This window comes from Corvus kubaryi, unplaced genomic scaffold (assembly GCF_017639235.1).
Source record: "Corvus kubaryi isolate FWS band 111438036 unplaced genomic scaffold, C.kubaryi_AGA036_p1.0 37394, whole genome shotgun sequence".
Taxonomy (NCBI): domain Eukaryota; kingdom Metazoa; phylum Chordata; class Aves; order Passeriformes; family Corvidae; genus Corvus; species Corvus kubaryi.
Window position 1 is genome coordinate 15242697 of NW_024581133.1, and position 20071 is coordinate 15262767.

The 20071-nt window shown below is 39.3% G+C and overlaps 1 protein-coding gene across 10 annotated transcripts in view; it reads right to left on the reverse strand.

Annotated features, from left to right (window-relative positions):
• TRPM1 (transient receptor potential cation channel subfamily M member 1) overlaps positions 1-20071 on the reverse strand; it is a 91368-nt gene that overhangs the window by 37427 nt on the left and 33870 nt on the right. For all 10 annotated transcript variants that reach the window (XM_042038952.1, XM_042038953.1, XM_042038946.1 and 7 more), the window contains 3 exons: positions 1656-1735; positions 724-919; positions 239-452 (listed from right to left, as the gene is read on the reverse strand). In XM_042038952.1, coding sequence (XP_041894886.1) covers positions 239-452; positions 724-919; positions 1656-1735 — 490 coding nt within the window. The remainder of the gene's footprint in view (positions 1-238; positions 453-723; positions 920-1655; positions 1736-20071) is intronic.

Here is a 20071-nt window from a genome sequence, read left to right on the forward strand (position 1 = left end):
ACCAAGGCTGAAATTTGTTTTCAGGGGAAACACCAAGTAATGCAAATCAATACTGACCCAGGAAAATCTTATGGTCTGGGCTGGGTAGGAGATTAACACAAATGATTACAGTGCTCCTTTTTTGGTCTAGTGGGTAATGACTCATTCATGTAGACTTAAGTCCTCTGCCTGTGGGAAAGATTAGTGAATGAACATCACTGAATTCTTAAGTAAACTAAAAGTGATGGCAATTGCTTACCTGTACTAACACCACCAGTGAAAATCCAAGCTCCTGTGGTCATGGCAGCCTTTATCAGACCTTTTCCAAACACTTGCTTTAATTTAGGCTGCATTTCAAAGTTCTGGAGGCCTCCATGGACAGAGATTAAGAGTTTGGGCAGTTCCAGTTGCCAGTCTTTCACCATGAGATGCAGCAGAGAATCTGGTTTAGTGTCATATGATACACGGATGTACTGCAAAGAGCAATGTGTAATGTTACCATTCAACCTGCTCTGTAAATTGTCTGAGCAAAGAATGGTTATTGTTTGCCTTTCATTCTGAAGAGAGAGTTCTACCACTTTCAAACAAATCTACGTTTGGATTTCTTCAGAAGAGAGGAAAAACAGAAAGAGAATTTTTGCAATAGTTTGAATTGCTATTACTTTTACTGCTAAGATAACTCAAGAGTCTGTTGACCTAACACACCAGATGAACAAATACCTTAGAGTACCCTATGCCCCTTACCATGGCCTTATTTGAATGTCCTCCTCCCTGGAATTCCAGGTTTCCATAGGCATCAGTTGGGTATGCTTGGGTGTGTTTACTAACAGACCATTTCTCTGGCTGAGCTTCCACTTGCTTTGTTTCTTCTCCATTTTTATTAGCTGTTATACTTGGAGGAGGTGGAATATGTTGGTTAATGAGCTGGCCACAGCAGCACCTGTAAGTTAAAATTTGAAGTGACTTTGATAACAGTATCTTCAATAAAAAAAAGATAAATCAGAAATTAGGTTTTCAACTGCCCACACCTTGCTGTACATGAATCATAGACACACCTCTCACATATGCATATATGTCAGAATTAACAGCCCTTAGGTGTTTCTTAACACACAAAGATAAAAAAAACCACTTCACTTGTATTATGCACTGGAAAGCTGTTCTAGGTAAAAGCACAGGCAAGGAGGAAGAACGTAGAACAGGAGCACTGACCACCTGTTTCTTACTTAGAAGTGACAGGTTGTATGCGACATTAACTGCTCTGTTATCCACACAAGCTGGACCACAATATGTAGCTAGCCCATGGAGTTATATATTAATATTTGGACTAAGAAATCAAATCCCCCTATCTGCTATTGTTATTGGTAGTATCATACCAACTGGGAAGGATGGCGCCACTTCATTGCACCCTTGCATTCAGAATTCAGTAGGAATTTATTACAGTTTGCAAAGCTAGGAACTAACAACTCGCTGCCTCTCTGCTCTCAGCCTTCTCATCTCTGTGTGACCTGTCCCATGGCTCTGTGCAGATTTGAGTGCAAGCATGACCTGTGCTTTTGTTCCCCTGTCATCTGCCTTTAGGGGCAGTGACTAAACTGGGTTTCACACATCTAAACACAAATCAAGTTCAGTTTCTCTGGTATTAACCTTTCTGTTGAAACAAAAATGTCAGATGTTACCTGGTAACATCTTTGTTGTTGGCAATTACATAGATGCATTCTCTTTTAGAAAAGGTCTTCTCTATCCAAGCCTTCTGGCCCTTAAAAGAGAGAAAAAGAAAAAAAAAGAAATGTACTGATACATTTCTGTGTGGCAGATACAGTAACATTCACCTTCTCTTTTCAGCTACTAAATTCATTCACATGACTTTTAAATACCAGATATATCTACTCATGAAGTGATGTAAATTTTCTATGACTTGGATAAAATTCAAACCTCGAATGTGTGTAAAAGCCCTTATATAGAAAGATAATGGTTTTGAAGTTTCAAGGTCTACCAAAAAATGCACCTGCTCCTTTCCACGGCAGTAAACAGTAAAAGGACACAAACTAGTACAGAAAATCAGCATAAGTAGTGAAATAAATAGATAATAGTATTTACTCCAAATAACGCTTTAGTATTATTCTTTGTATGCAGAAAGTGCTCCCCAATAACTTTCCCTTCATAATTAACAATCCTCTCAAATAATTTTTTCCTGTTGTAAATCAAGTTCCAGTCTTTCCTACTGCATCTTACTCTGAACGAGATGTGTCTCGGAAGGAGGCATTTTTAAACTGAAAGACCATGTGACAGAAAAAGCACAAACTTCAAATTGTGTTGGCCTATTATACAGCTTGCAAACCAATTTTAAAAAGTGAATTCAAAGGAGTCTTTTAATTTTAAAGACATGAAAAATGTTAAAAACCACTCACAATTTGATGACACCGATACCTTTGCCTTGCTGATAAAAGTTGCCTCTTCTGAGTTTGAATTATGAAACAGTCTTTTCAAGTAGCAAGCAAATGTTGTACGTTTTGCTTTAGTTTCTGCTATGGAAGTGAAATTAAATTTTTGCAGACACAGAAGCTAAAAATGACACAAGAACTTTCAGGCTGACTTAAAAAAAGGGAAAGGGACTTTTCCTAGAGAAAGAACTAAAAACCTTGCTGATTTTGACCTAAGAAAGTCAACTGCAGGTGCCCATCAGCCTGTCTAGCAGCAGCTTAGAGACCGGCCAAGCTCCCTGAGTGCTGCACAGGCTACAGCATGATGAACAGAGGGTTTCATAGTTCATCTTTCTCATGTGAGGCAAGAGCTGTCTCTGAAGTTCCTTTGTTTGTTGACTTGTTAGTTCCTGTTTGGCTTCTTCATTTCCCCCATGTCTAAAATAATAGAGGAGTACTTGAAGTTCCGTCATTGCAAGTAACTGCAAGTAAGCTGCCAAACCAAGCTTCTACTGCATTAAAAAGGTGTCCATAAGCGCCCAGGTACGCAAACATTCACCTCCCTCAGGTGCCTCTGAACCAGTCTGGGCAATCAGTGTTCTGGGAGATCCTGCAGTTCTGCTCTCCACTCTCACCTCGATGATTTACCAAGGCAGAACCATCTCATGTCATTTTAGAAGGAGTTGTTCGGGATCTTGTACAGCACAACAGTGATGAAGAGCTAAGAACTCATAGACAAAACTTCAACTTTAGCTTACAGCTTTACAGCTTTCTGAATGACAAGGCATGTATCTCAGGCTTTTAGCACAAAGAGCTTGATCATGTAGCAAAATATGAAGGAAAAAGCATTAAATTTAATATCGAAAGGGTGTGTCTTGGTCAGCTTTTCTGTCTTGACTCCACAGATTCCTTCTTCAAATGAAACTTAAAAGCCTTTCTTCCAAAAATATTTGAAAGGTTCTTTTCATGAACCTTCTGGCAAGACTTTTACAAGACCACAAATTTTAGCAATAGTATTATTTGAAATGGAATGCCTTTGTTCTATAGCATCAGAGTCCAGTTCTAGAAAAGTCCAGAGAAAACATCCCGAACAGAGAGACCCATGAGGCTCTGTGGTATGTGAAGGTGGGTGATTAAATCAAAGAAATGCCATTTACCTGCTCAGAACAAGATTTTGCTAATTCACAGGTATTCAGGCAGTTCAAAACATTCAGAGACTCAAAACCAGTCCATTTGATTGGAATTAGAGTAGTTTTTCAAAATTAATCCAAAACCACACAGCGTACAAATTCATTGCTGTTTTACAACTATGTCCAGTGTTGTTACTTCTCAAATATATCCTATTAGTTTATGAACTTTAACATTATAAAAGGAGCTTAACAGGAACCTGTTTCAGAGCTTACATAATTTCTGTACTTTAAAATTATAAATTCAAATTTTTAATTAATTTAGGTTTTATTATTTTATATATTCTAAACATATTCACTTTTCCCCTCTGATTTAAACTTCCAACTGCTGTGTGGTCTCTGATAACTCCTTGACTAAGCGACACAAAAGCCCAAATCAATCCCACGGTGCAGGAAACACTCTTCAAAACAAAAACCGTAACAAATGCTGCACATTTAACTGTTCTGTAGGGAATACTGGAAAATGCAACCTAGAAACATCAAATCAATTTGGATTGTTACACCATGACAGTGAATACTGCTTTACCTTATTCCTTGCAGCTTACCAAAGCACAGAATTTCTTTTGCTGTTTTGACCAAGTAAAAATAGTTAATTAACTGCTGGGTTTAGTCACAGACTTAGTATCTGTGTTTGGAAGGAGGCTTTTGCATCTTGGTATCTAAAATGAGCTCTACAAACAGCTGAACTCTCAGCTGTCCAGTTGCTCTTAAAACTCCTCTCATAGGAGGTCTATTATCTACTGCTATGTTGGAAAAAACCTTCGATACTCACCCCTAGAACCCTGTTAGGAACCAGTCGCTGCAGGCACTACAGAGGGACAGCACATTATGCTCTACTGGCTTATTTTTCTGTGCTAAGGAGAGGAAGGCAAAAGCAGGCACTACAGACTGGGGAAATAAAAACCTCAGCACATTTGGTCAGCCTTTGAAGTTTCACTGCTTTTGTCTGTTTAATCTGCTTAACCAAAGCTTCATTATAATCCAGTGCAAATACTTGAGCAGAAACATTAACTGTCAGAAAATGGGCACCTTCTCCCCTTACTTTTTACAGATTCTGTACATTTCTCTCTCTGGACTGAAATGCTCTTGGTCTTTCAAGGAAAGATGTAAGTACACATACTGTCTCTTGTGAGTTTGGAAAAAAACCCCCACTTTTTAGCAGCCTTGAAATGGATGAATTGTTAAAAGCCTATGATGTATCAGCTACAATTTTCAGACCAACAGCCAGTGGGTTTCTATACACAGTGTTTTCCATACACCTCTTAAGAAAATTTAGAAAAAGCAGATCCCAACTTGTAGATAATAGTGAAGTTCAAACTTGCTTGTTACTGCAAATCCTGAATGTATTAATTAGAACCTAGTTTTGATAAAAACATATTTCAGATGTTCAGTGGTATATTTGTTCTGCTCCATGTAAACTGGCAACAGGTCTCCTAGATTATGATAAAAACAAAATCAAACCACTGCTAATTCTTGTACTTCAGCCTAGAAATCAATATGTTGCTGAGAAACAGCATGAATTAATACTGGATTTATATTATTCCACTATATGGTTTTGCTAGTTGTCTTTAGCATTAAAAAAGTATCCTCCTGCAGAAATGACAGGAAATCAGTATATCTGGTTTGTAAATCACAGGGTAACAAAATCAAGACCCTAAACCACTAGTCACCTTGCTAATATAAGCACTAATAAACACAAGAACTAGTTCTACAAAGACCAATTGTCCTTTGACTATTGCAAATGAATGACACTATTTTCTGAGGAAGAAGCATGTCTAGGGCTGCAGCAACTGAAGAGAATTTTCTCTCACTCCCACACATGGACGGTATCAGTTTTTTACTAAATTAACATTAAATTTTACATATTTCACTTCATATATAACCAACCATTCAACGAACAAGTATTGGACCTGAATTTCAGGCTGTATCAAATAAAACCTGCAGTCCTGTTTCACTGCAGCTTTATGCAAGAGCAACAGGTGGGCTATGGACCAATAAATACATCTTTGGTGAAACTCCAAGGTGGGAATCCACACAGGAGAGGAAAGCCACTGGAAATGTCATGCTACAAACTCTTACATGATATTGTGTCACCAGAAGCTGTGAATTTAAGTAAAGATATACTGCTGCAGGACAGCACAGTATTTAGTGATTGTGATAAGCATAATGAGCAGCAAAGGAAGTGAAAGAATTTGGGGAGTGAAAGGGGGGCAGAGATGTGTCAGTGGTGTCATTGGAGTACATCCAAAGCCCATGCTCAAGCAGGTCTAAAAGCAGTAGTGAGCTCTCTGAACTCCCATGACCCCCAGAGTGCTGCTCCATGGAAGAGGGAATTGTGTCCTTGCTGGATGGCTTGGCTTGCTTGACTTGGAGACAGGATAGGACGGGGCTTTGGCCTCACCTTGTAACTGCAGAGTCTCCGCTGTCACACAGCTCAGAGGCACCTGGGGCCTGAGGAAAGAGCACATATTCCACAGCTGCTGCACTCCAGAGAGGCTTTGCCTGGACCAGGCACAGCTGGTCAGCAGGCAAGCAGGCATGTGAACAGCAGGTGCCTAGAGCATGGACAGGGATTGGACACGGCAGACAGTGCCCGGCGCACAAATGGACTGAGGGAGTAGGCAGGGGACCAAGCAGATGTATGTCATGCATAATACAGGGTTTGACAGAGCTGTTCAGGCTAAATCAAGCACAGAATAAGACAAAAATTGATCTGGCTGGGCAGCAGAGCTTACATCTGTGGACTAATATAAATTACTTTGACAAACATGCTGTTAAGATGTGGATTGATTGCTGTCATTTATGGAAACATTCATCTGTAGCCCTAGTACCACCATCTGACCAACTTTTCAGGTAATCCTCCTATGGCCTGCAGTATGCTGCAAAAAAGTTGGTATCACCAGGGAAATCAAATCTCAGCTGTGCTGCCCAATTATGAAATTAGTATGCTCTGCAGAATTAAACCAGGATATTTATGCTAGATTTGAGCACAGGGATGTTTGCTTTGATGAGATAGTGAGAGAGGGGGAAGTAATCTGGATGTGGAATGAAATTCATATCAAAAGCATGTGCACTCCTGTGCAAATGTAAGAGTAACAGTTGAGTGAAAAAAGAAATCGTTGTATCAGCAGAATCTGTTATCTGGAACTTTAACCCTGACATGAGAACAATTTCTATTTTGTGCTGCTTTTAAATGCAACATCCCAATTACACTATCCATCATCCTTCTTCACTTTGAAGGAACAGTTTTCCAAGTGCCCTACTAATTAACTTTTCAGGTGATTAGTTCTACATAGAAATAAATGACTGTCCTAATAACAGGGTCTTGCTTGGAGAAAAATCCTCCAAACTATGTGATGCGTGTTAATAGCCAATTCCGTAGCCACTCACAAACTGGTGAGATTTTACTGAAAAATTGTCCATTGTGATGTAAGTACAGGGCATAAAACCATAATGCTATTTTAAATTTGTGTTATGCTACGAAGAAGCCGGAGCCATGAACAATGTCCCCAACTACAGAACACAGCAACAAGTCTATGAATCTACTAAATTTCCAAAACTCTCATTTGCATGAGCTCTATCAAAAAGCTGTTTGTACAACCAAGACTAGCTTTAGTAATTACTGGAATATGAAGTACCAAACAGCACCCAGTAGAAGGAGGCTCTCTTATCTTTTTTTGCTAATAAGTAGAGCATCAAGACAGGACTTGAAACAGTTTTAAGATTCTTTCAAATAAAACACTATTTGCTTGAGACAATTCTTATTCTTAGTGATAGAGAGAGTTCTATCAAATTTTATATGTAATCTCAAGACAGTCATCCCACTGTGTTTTCCATATTGTTCAGTTTGAACCCATGCTCTTGTAGCAACTTTGTCAGGGAACCACTTGCTCTGTGGTAGAGACTAAGGCACACCAGGCAGGATGGTGGTGACTGTAAGCAACGCAAGCAATGTTGCTATTTCAAACCGAGGCCAGAAACACCTCCTGCTGCTGGTGCGCAAACCAGTAAATGGTGCTACGCTGCACAGAGAGCTGTAATGAGCTTTCATGGCTTCATTACGCTCTGTGCTCCTGAGGAGGCACAGCAAACATCTGCTGCAACAAGAAAATTACTCCATTTTCTCTCCATGTTCATTAACTGAGGGACACAGTCTGCAAAGTGTGCAAGTAAGAAGTAACAAGCTCTCTTTTCAAATATGTTTCTGCTGCATCTCTGAGAGATACACAGCACTTCTCCAGAGGCTTTGCAACGTGAAAAACAGCTACAGCCTCAATACCACAGCAGACTAGCTCGCTACAAAATGGTGGAGACCCCCAGCTCCAGCACAAAGACCATGGAGGCACAGGAGCAAAGTGTGTTGGATGAGCTCATGTCCTATAGAGAAGCAGGCACAGCTGCCTGGGCACAGCCCAGCACTAATGCAACTATACAGCTAATGAAACTATAATAAGGCAACCTAAAGAACCATTTGGAGTGTACTGCAGCAGAGCCTGGCTCAGTGCTTGCCTGGGGAGAACACACCTCACGTAGTTTTGCAATACACAATTTTTCTGTGTGGCGTACAGAAATAAACTCACTGACAACCTTACATACCACAGCTACCACATTTTAAGGAAGCAAAAAGAATTCCTGCAATAGTTTGTTCCTTCCTTTACTGTACCAAATTTCAGGGAAGACATGTTAACAATAATGTTAATCTCCATTTGTTACTTATTCCGATTCTGTTAATACCTTGCCAAACCCTCCTCTTGCTTTTAGCCCTTCTGTTCTGGATGCTTGGGAGATGGGGAACACAAACACCAAACCGTACTGAGCCTCTGCACTTTTCTCCCCAAAGAACCTTCAGCCTGTAGACACTCCATAGGCCAGTTTTACTCCCAGATCTTACATACAAACCAAGACACTAAGATGGGAAGTGGTGAGCAACTTTACCTATGTATAGTGGAGTCCTATCTGCCTGCAAGTGACCATCCTCACGAGGTCTGATACAGCAGAACGGATGAGCAGGCAGAGACGGTAAGCAGCCTCTGACATTATACTAGCCAAAGTAGCCTGGTAATTTCTAGTTTCTTCTGTAACACAATTTGTTCATAATTCTTATTTAAAGATTTAAGATGACCCTAGTATCTAGTTCTGACAAGGCTCAGGAATGTTTTTTGTACTGTAACTATTATCTGTCTCGGCTAATGCAAAGACTCTGCTAGATAATGGTTTTAAAGGAAGTCAGGGTGCTCCCAGATTATTTGCATGTGGGCTATTTCTCTTCAATTATTCTAAATTATGAGCCCTTAGTACAGGCCATTCTGACCTGAAATATAAAACTGCTATTATAATGAAAACCCCTGGGATTCAACACCCTCAACAGCAAACCTTCCTTTGTGCAATTCATCAACACTTATGAAATCATGATCAACATGACAAGGTACTTCCCTCAATACAAAATTAATCCTAGGAATAGTTCTTACTAAAACTACCCACATGTTTAATGTTCCTGGTTACTTGTGGTTTAGAAAATTGTGTCAATAGATGTTAATCATGCCTGCAGAAAAGACTAGCCTGCACTTAGTGCTGCAGATGCAACATAACATTAATTTGGACTAGAATATTGCCTCCATCAGAGAGATCTGGGCCATTCAAGTCCACATTATTAAGAATAATGACTATTAGAGTAAAAATAATAAATATGTGCTTGCTGTTTGGAAAAGGGGCTAAAAGCATAAGCACATCTTTGATATAGGAGATTACAAGTTCCTAGTTCAGAGAAAACTATACAACTTCTGGCACATCAGCAAAACATGCTTATTTTTCATACATGACATAATAGTATGGTTTGAGACCTTTTTCTTCAGGAAACAGGGCAAAACATGAATGTAAAACATCTGAGGAAAATGACCACGTGTTGCATGGAATATTACTCATCTATGAGAATTTGTTCTAAGTGCACAGTTGTAATTAGTGCTACTTGAAGTGCAAAGCACACTGAACAGCTGGGCTTGAAGAATTTATTACACTGACATTTTCAAAACGGGGTGACAAAAAGCCAGTACTTAAGGCATACTGAGATGCACATTAATAAAACACACTTCAAAATTGCTACAAAGTAGCATTTCTATAATCACAATATAAAGAATAAATGCATATCTCAGAAGTCTCTAAATTCTGGAGATGCTGAACAAATACATATTTTGAAAAAAGATACCATAAACATTTAGTTCTCTCTTCTGCAAACTGCAAATAGGCACATTTTTTGCAAATATGTATGCAATACACTAGTTAGACAACCTGTCCCTGAAGAAATTAACAATAGTTTGCAGCACACAGAGTTTTCCTACAGCAAGATTCTTCAGGTAGAATTCTGTTCAGGAGTTTGAGCTGTTGAAAATTTGCAACTTTCTATGGCTAATTTCACACTCAGTAGAGCAATTTTTTTCTGGGCATTAGCTAAGACCAAACACCTTTCCTAGAATATGCCACAATCAGACGCATTTTATTCCCTGCTGCTTTCTGTCATTTTCAAAAAAGAATTTCCAGCTATTTAAACTCTTGGGCTGCAGGGTTTGCACAAAATTACTTCTGATAACATTTCAGAAACTCTTATAAAAGCATTGGAATTCAAGGTTTAAATTATTTCCTGCAGACTCTAAATACTTATGCTTAAAATACTGCATTATGTACACTGGAGAGTTGCCAACATTCATTGGAAACTTCCTGAAAACCTGAATATTTCAGGGCTGAAAAGGGTGAGGGCAATGGGAGATTTCAGAGTTTACAGATAAAACAGTTTTCAGAAAATTTGGTCAGTCTTTTCAGTCCTTATGCATCTAAAACCCCTGTAGAGGTGAGTGAACAGAATTAACAGGTGTCATAGAACAGAAAACAGTATGTCCAGTGATGGTCCTGAACTTCTTTATCATGTTGTGCAGCACATTGTTCCTTCTCTTTAAAATGCTGGCCACAGTCTATCCATGATTTGAATTAAAGTGATAGCAGGGAAAAACTATAATAAAGATTTCCATTTTCTGGATATAATCCATTATCAAAAAATGGAAAAGAAAATGTTTAAAGCCTGAATTAGAGGAGCTAAAGGAGACTCGAACAGGCCAGAACTGTTTCCATGGCTGTCTCTGGCTCAGCAGGGGAACACAGGGAACGCCCTCCTGGAGCTGCTGTTCTGCTGGTAGGTGCCTGCTCAGGGCCCCAGCAGGACCACAGCAAAGGGCAGGAAGGACACAACAGTGGATGGGAGCTTCTTTGGAGCTGCAATTCAAAGAGCTGGGGTAACAAGGGCCAAACCTGAGCTTCCTTGGCTCCTCAATCTCTTTAAAGATTGGTATGTGAATACTCAAAGATCACAGGTAGGCTGGGGCTCAGTGAGACCTCTCACCTCACAGCCCAATAAGCTTTATGGCAGGAATGCATTTCTTCAAACAACAGCAGCAGCACTGCGGGTACAAATGTGACGGGGCTGCTGAGAAGTTTGTTAAAAATCTTTCGCTGGGGAACCTCCTTTATTGCCAACACTCACTGAGGCAGAGAAAACCACCAAAAATTCTGCCTTTTTCTGTTCTAAGGCTTCCATAATACCCGATCTACCATCGGACCTTGATAAACTCAACTGGAAACAAATACATGCAGAAAGAAGCTTGCTTATCAGCAGGTGTATTGCCACAAAAGAGCTCCAGAAAGTATTATTACTGGCTAATTTTGAAAACTCAAAACAGCCCTCAAAAATGAAAAGTCACAACCTACAAAACAAAGAAAACCCCAGAATTCCATCCCCATTTTCTGCAGAGGTAGCTCAAAATTAGCATTCAAAATATTGAAATGTATAAGACATGTGATCTTTCTTTGCCAGCATTTCTACATCGCATTACCGTCACACACAAGCAATTTTTAAATTTTGAAGTGTTGAGACACCATTTTTGGACCTGAAAACTCATTTTGTCTTCTTGCAGTCAGTTCTTCAGGTTTCACATCCTTCAAAATGAGAAATCTAAGAACGACTCTAATCAGAACACTGTCATTTCAATGGAATTATCTTTCTCCCATCAACTGCAGGTCACTATGCAGCTCTTCAGCGCAAATTTCAGTTGCGCATATCGCTGTTACAAAAGGTAGAAGACTATCAGGAATGAAATGAAAAATGATTTAAAATCACATCCTACCTGCTTGTCACTGGAAGTGTTTCAGAGTTTGGAAAGATGAATCACAGCTAGAATAAATAAAGTGCATTTAACTCAGCGCTTCTGTCCCATCTTTCTGTTTATTGTTCAGACTTCTCATTCATCTTACTGTTAGGACTTCCAGTCTCTCTGAAGTTCATGAGAATTCCCAAGGAGATGGGTTTCCACCACTTTAAGAAGAGAATCTCATATGATAAGCATGTGAGCAGCTTCTTTGTTCAAACCAATCTCATGACTCCCTTTGAAGGTAATCCTTTAGAAGTCTCATGACCCATCTCTCTGCCCAGAGGGTATTTTCACCTCATGGTGGAACAAGGCACAACAAATCTACTTTGATAGTGCCCAAATCTCCAATTTGTTAAACCTCCTTTCCTCTCTTCAAACAGTGGATGTACTTGCTGTAAAAATGCCGGCACTGCAGAAAGGCTAAAGCAGGAGCTGAAACTTTTAATTTGAAGCATCCCCTCCCTTCTGCTAAAATATCAACCCTATTTGCATAATTGAGACAATTGGACATAATAGTCCTTTCAGGGGTCCTCATTAGATGTACAGCTCTACATTCTTTGAAAAGAAGAAAAAAGGAGGTCATACAGCATTAATTATATCTAATCCTTTTTAGAACAATTTGAAGTTGGGCAAAATGCTGTGCTAAAACTGCTGAAGTCGTAAATAAGCCATTAATTTTGTAACTTTACATATCACATGCATTTTCATACCCTGTTGCCTTTGTCAATATAATTAATTCCTTTGCTGACAAGGGCTTTTTTGCATCTTCTAATACTTTAAAGCTACCAATAGCACAGGACACTGTGTGTTGAAGCTAGTTGGTTGTTCTAACTTTCAACATTTGCCTTGCTGGGCCAGGGGCTGATATAATTGCCATAATGCAACAGGTAACAGTGACATCCAGAATCACATCTAAGGATCCTGCTGTCTGGAGCTAAAGGCTACCTGAGTGCCCACTCCTGCTGCACTGCATTGTGCACACAAGTAGCCTGTTACACTCTGTAAACTTACTTCCCTGTTCCTGTAACTTATCTCCAATGTACTGAACACATACCCACTTGTGGCTGGCAGCAAAATATTTTATAGACATAATTTCAACTTCTGTCTGCCCTAAATGACAAAGCGTGCAGCTGAAGCAGCTTTGGTTTAGAACCAGACCCTGGTCTTCCTAGTGAGACAAAGTTCCTGCTGGCTTCACGAGAAACAGGATGGATTATGGAAGATTCTGGAAAACTCAGCATAGAAATGAAGGCAGGACATACAATGAAGTCCACAGATGTTTATTCTTCCAGTGGACATCAAATTTCAGAGTCCTTTATGGATGCCTCCACTATCTAGAATGTGGGGTACTCTGTGAGCTAGAAAAAGACCTGTTGGACAAGAAATATCATCAAAAATATGTAAGTCAAAAAATTAATACAGAAAGGCAATTTGGGTGCTTAACTCCCTTCTGAAAATGGAATGTGGACATGGAATGTGGTATGTTTTTTTGGCTAGGTACTCTATAGAAATGGAAGTTAAAAGAGAATTAATTCCTCTCTGCTCCTGAACAAGTTCTCCTTGGCCAGCCATTATGTAAGAATAGGGATTGTATCTACAGTACCTGCATTTGGAAGGCAGGACACATTTTAAGAACAAATATTGGCAACATCACCCTTGTGTGCTCTGTTCTTCCATTTGTTAGCCCAAACTGCAATGACAGAAATACACACCTGAGAAAGCAGAGTGTTCTTAAAAATCAAATGCAAGTTTTGCTGACTCTTTCCTTTTGAGAAATTTGATGGACATGCAGCCTGCCAGCATTTCCCTTTGGCAACACCATAACTGCTCTGGCACCTCAGTTTAAGACACAAGAAAGACAACCTAGCCATGTGCATTTATCCAAAAAGAACAAAACTGTAGCTGTTAAAGACTTCAGTTTAAGGTGACTGAGATCAAAGACCCCTCTACAGGCAGTAAGAATATTTTCCTCAGTTGCTATTGCAAATAAAGAACAGGTTTTGACAATGTTGAAAAATACACATTTCAGGCTGGGTGTTCCAAGCAATGCTGCAGCTTGTCAGGATGCCTACACTGAATGTTCTGAACAGTACTTCAGATAACACATAATTCTATCTCTATAAAAATGTAATGATAATAACACAATTGCTATAGAATACTATAGGAATGAACCAGCATGTTCTGGGGTGGGTTGAAGAACAGCCATGTAAAAGCAAAGGGCCTTATACACAATGTGTGTAAAATAAACCTTAACCAAGCTGGCTAAAAACCTCATAAACGTGGACTTCTGTTGTTAAGGGCAAACAGCCCTTAACTGTCTGCTGTGCTTACTGTCTGAAAAGCCTATGACAAAATTCTGCATGGTAAGAGGAAGAAATTGCTGGCATTTAATTCCAAATGTATAATTCTGCCAAGTTCAGCCAAAGTGCTCATTCAGAGTTCAAAGGAATAACACACATGAGTGAAAAAAATTACATTCTCAGAGAAAAGGCCACTAGACAAAAGACAGTTTTCATGGATGCCTGCACTCATACTATGGGAAGGCTCACAGCACTTGGAGTTTGTTTTGTGACATGGCTTGATATAAATGCACTGTGAAGGAAAGGGATAAAGATATGCATCTCTCTGCTGCCCTCACTGTGACTGTCTCAGAAAAAAATTCCCTTGGTTTCCAACAGGACCCATATGCTTGCAGGGAGTAAGCAGCAAGGGAGAACTCATTAATTTGGTTTTATTGATTTAAACATTATTTTTATATATGATAAGGAGTCCACACCAAAAAAACGTTTTAATGACATCTTTCACTGTCAAACCACATCCTTATGACTCCCACCACCAAAATAAAAATATGCTTGCTTCACTGATAGCAAACAACTTATTTGTTTTCAAAAAGTAACAAGTTTTATTACAAGTACTGAAAATCTAATCCCTGGGTAATGAGTTATATTTATGTAGGAATAATGGACAGCTCACATAACTTTTCCCAAGTGATAAGTTTTGCTTGGCATGTTTGATAGCTCACTTACTGAATGCAGCTAATAGCCTTTCTAACAAAAAGATAAAACACATTACACTTCTCTGATCTGATGCACTTGCTGGTCTCTCCCAGATGTGTGTCTCTCAGTGGAATAAACACAAAGACAATGTATCATTTCTTATCAGATACTTACTGGTCTTGAAACTACCCCTCTAATAAAAGCAAATTAATTCAAATAGTATGAAGGGAATTTTTTCCCCCTGAATTTCTTCTCCTGCAGTGTTTGTGTAGCATTCTCTGAGAGCTTTCAAGCCATGTCACATAGACACTCATGCATACATAGATCAAAAGGAAAATTCATGGATAGCAGATGTGCGACCTGAAGCTTGAATTACCAAAATGCACTGTAAGATGCAACGTTTTAGGGATTTTTTAGTGTAAGACTATTTGTAAAACTGTACATGGGTAGGAACTGAGAGAGACTACATGAAAAACACCTAAGGTATATATTGTAATCTTCCTCTCCACAGTCATTATCAGAGCAAATCCAAACTTGAAATGCCCCAGTAAACTATAAATGCGAGTCACAAAGGAGTGAGCAGTAATTACAATGTGACATAATTAAGAAAATGTTGAAGAAGGGGAGAGAGTGGCAAAACCACAAAACCCAGTGTCAAAATCCCCTTGGATCTAAGTTTCATCATTTGAGAGGAACCAAATGCTACTTACAAGCCAAACCTGTTGTCGTTACAGAGAAAAATTACAGCTCAAGGAAGCCTCTATTTCTTTCACAGCTGATTTAAAGCTTGAACCAATGACTAGGATTTCACTGAATAAAACACTACTAACTAGTGAAAACTGTGATGAGAATTAATACAAATGTCACAGCTATAGATGCCAGAACAGACGAGAAATGATGAGATAATCACATCACTGCAACTGCCGGTGAGGTGGCTGTGGTACAGACAAGGCAGGGCTGGCACCTCCCTTACCGCACTGTGGGCTAAAGCACCGCACTGTCTGTAGCCTCTAGAGCTCCAGTAAAATCTGAATTCATTCATAAGAGCCAAAATGTAACCCCAAAGAAGAACCAGTTTGATAGCAAAATGATCATAAGCCCTCTTCATACCAATGAAGAATTACCACGCATTCTGGATGTAGAACAGCCGATACAAACAACAACTCAACAGCCTTGAAGTGCAATCAATTAACAATATAACCCATGAACAGAAGTGGTGAGAAATGGCTTAACTCCCAATCTGATTCCTATAACCCAAGCTACATTTATTGAAATGTGATCATCTCTGCACAAAATGGGTTTGGATGGAATTATCTGCCTAGTTTGAAGTTCAGGCTATTATCTCCAGCAAACATATTATGACCTTAAGTAGGATCTGATGAAACCACACAGTGCAGCAGCAGTAAAAAATGTGTTCTGCTTATTCTCTCCTTTATACAATCCACTCCCTCCCTCCCAATCTACAACCCATTGAAAACACCAAGTTCCTGGAAAATATATACTGCTGCTTATGCAGGGAATAAGTGCTTTCAGGTGGACAGGATTGTAAAATAAAATTGATCTCTTCTTTCAACTTTTTAATATTATCACTGCAGTTCTTCTCTGGATTACACAGATGTAAAACTAAGTTAAATAATTGCCTTCTTTACTGCCCAGGTTCATCTCTGAATTCATCTGCAGCAATCCTGTTGACTTATGTCAAGTGATTGGAATTGGAAAGAGTATTTTTAAAGCAGAACAGACAAGAATTGACACAGCTTTTTAAAATCTGGTGCTAATGTAAGAAAGGCTGTTCAATCCTGTGAGAAGCGTGAGGGAAATGAGTTATTTTTGGCAAGGTTTCACCCACTGATAAGTGTTTCTGTAATACAGTCAAATGTCACAAGTATTACTCCTCCCTAATGGAAAGCTTTTAAACTTCACATGGCAACAGTGGCAATTGCATATGTTTCACAATTCTCCTTCCCCCACCCTCTTTTTTTGGTGTTTGAAGAGGCTTTGTACAGAAAAAACAGCAATGAACTGTGTGCGCTGCTTAAGCACAACTGACATCAAAGATAAGCTGTGACAAAGAAGAAAAAAGTGCTGATCACTCAGGGCAGCAACACACCAGTGCCATCCATGCCAGCCCCTCCATGGGGGACTGAGCACTTGAATTCCTCTCCTACCTGGACTGCTCACATCCAGCTTTTAACACAAAGGCATTTGCTTAACTCTTGATTCTGTAAATGTTTAACTCTTGATTCTGTAAATGCTTACACACGTGCTTAATTTTACAGCCATGATGAACTCATAGACAGCTGCAAAATGCCATACCCAGAAAGCTGTTCACAGTCAAAGATATGTCTACATATGCACAAAACAGTGTCTTTACAATAAAGAGAACACTCTTGTGTTTCACCAGCTGTGTTCATCTGAAGAGTTTAATGCACAAACTCCCACTTAGCCTTATATGGCAATTTACCTGCTGATTAAAGTTTGTGAAGTTAGTGTTAGTCCCAAGCCAAACATCTTGGAGGCATTCTGAAATCATGGGACATTTGACTGGAAATCTGCTGTCATAACTCCAGGTCCCGCTGATCAATACATGGGTTAAGATAAAACCACAGTAAGTTGCTGAAACAGTATGAGGCATTGCAGCTTTCAGCTTTGTCAAACACATTATGTTCCCCCCAGTAATTAGGATAGAAATGCCAGCAAGCAGCAAATGCTCTTGTTAGAGAGATTCTGAAGTTAATAATTCTTCGAAGAATTACTGGGAAGCGAGGAAATCTCTAAATCTTATTTAGTTTCAGTAATCTTCAGCTGTATAACCGCTAAAAGGAATTTAGGAATTTTCTCCCTAGTGTATTTAGTTTTACATTTTTATGCAAGTATTTTCTCTGCTACCAAGTTTAATAGTGGCTGAAAAAATGCATTTCTGAATAAATGCTCAATTTCATTAGATGCCACGAGACGTGCATAATTTACCCTTTAAACTTGCATTTCCAACCTTCTCTTCAAATTATCACTTAGATGAAAGAAACACATGGATTACAATACCATCATTTCACCTTGAAATGCCATAGAGTGTGCAACTCAGCAGGTAAATTTATGTAGACAATCTTCTATCTTTCTATCCAAGATAATCTTCAAGTTCTCTTTGACTGAGAACAGCATGTTTAAATATGGCAGCTCGAAGCTTTATTATATCCCTCTATAAAGACTGTGGTAATTTAACCTACTTGGTGATCCTGTACAGCAGCACCAGGCACAAAAGGAGAGCTGACAGCACATCTAAGATTAACCCTAAATGCCATTCCACACATGCATTAACCTGCTGAGCTTTAGCTTTGCTACCAGTCCACCTGAAAGCTGTGCAGGTCACACATCCAGCCTGTTGCACCATCACAAAAACAGCTGGAGAGAAATTGTCACTGTCGCTGGCAGCCAACAGAGCAGCATAAGCTACAACATGCTTCAGCACAGAGGTTTAACAGCAGTTGGAACAAAACTGAGAGTGATACTTGATATTGAACAAATGTATACTTTGCAATAATTAATTTATTCTCAACGGAAGGCTGTCAAATTAATTCGTTCAGATGTTTCTCATAGCAAAAGTAAAAAAGAAGCGAGTTCAAAGACAAGATGGTGCTGTTCATTCTCCTGCCCTGTCCTACTGCTATACTCATCACAAGACTGCTTTTCTGTCCAGTGTGAGGGAAGTTCATTAAACACAGAACACAGAGCAAAGCAGAAGTTTTGAAATCTAAAATAAACTTGAAGTAAATAAACAGAGTTTCTAATGAAACTCTGTAACAGGCTTTATACAGGAAGACTTGACCACATCTCTATGCCTATTTCCATGCTGACTCATCTGAACAGATTATAAGAAATATAAATTCACTACAAAAGGTCTGGTACCCTCTTGGATCTAATTTGAGATGTGAACACTGGAGATGTGGAAGTATAAAATACATGATCAAAAGCATCTGAGCTTCCAGTCATGCCCTGCTAGTGAGACTGAGAGCTTGCTAAGGCAGACACAGATTTTTTTTTCTGTTTGTAAAGTGCAAAACATAAATACAGACCTCATATATATGGATTAAAGTATATGTGCAATATATTACACACACCTTTGAAAACATTTAGCAATCCTCTGGTCATTTAGCTGTAATAATCACATCTATGCTGCTTTCACGGGGCAGACTGAAATCTGGGGCATTATCTCCTTTCCAAGACCTGTTCTGTTATAATCCTGCTGGAAGGTACAGTGTGTATCAACCTCCTTAGCCTGCCTTTTAAGAGTGAATGTTTCTTGTATTTCATCAGAGTTATACCACAACAAGTTACACTTAAAGAATTTCAGTGCTCTGGTTTATCAAGATATTTGCAGTACTTTTATCTCAGATATTCTTTGGCTGGAACCCACAAGAATTTCTCTTAGATGGCTTCTCTGCTTGCTTTCCCTTTCATTTGGGAGCTTGTGGGTGCACTGTTTGGACCATACACTTACCAGTTAATACAGTTACATTAACTCTCATGGTATTTATTCATTCAGCAAAATTGTAGTACTCCACTTAAGGAGGATGGCAGGGAAGAAAAAAGGAGAGAGGAAGGGTGGGAGGGAGGAAGGAAGGGAGGGGAGAGGGGGAAAAGTGCCTAATACTGATCTTAACTTTCTGCTACCTGGGCCTCTTTAGGACCTTCTTCTCTAGTATGACACTGGCTCTCTTCTACTGAAAGTCATATATAAGTTTTGCATACTGGCTTTTTGATAAATGCTGCTAGGCCTGAGCAGAGTTCTCTTATTGTACAGCTCTAAAAGCCAAGATTTCAAAGTGTACTTCCACACATCCCACTGCATTTATCTCAATGTCCCTGGAAGTGCTTGCCTCTCTTTTCCTAGCTTAGTTGGTGATAAGGCTGTGGTTTGGCAGATACAGGCTGGATATACTCTTGTCTTGAATCCTCTTCTGTCCCCGAACTACCATAGTTCTAAAAAATCCTGAAATGATGCACTCCTTTTCTTCTTGAGTAACTTCCTGAACAGGTCCAAGAGAGTACTAGATCCTTGTCAAGGGGCATCCAGCCTCACTGAGCAGTTTAAGAAAGGTTGGGATGAAGGTATTGACCATGTACTATTCACTGCACAGAATAATTTGGATTCTTCTTTGTGTGTGTGTAACTCTCTTTACTGCATTCATTACTCTGTTCACACTTCTGATAGAGGCAGCTATACAAATTATATAGATATACTTAAATTATGCCTAAAGCCAAAAGAATGCCTTTTCAGGGAGTGAAAGAAAGCATCAGTG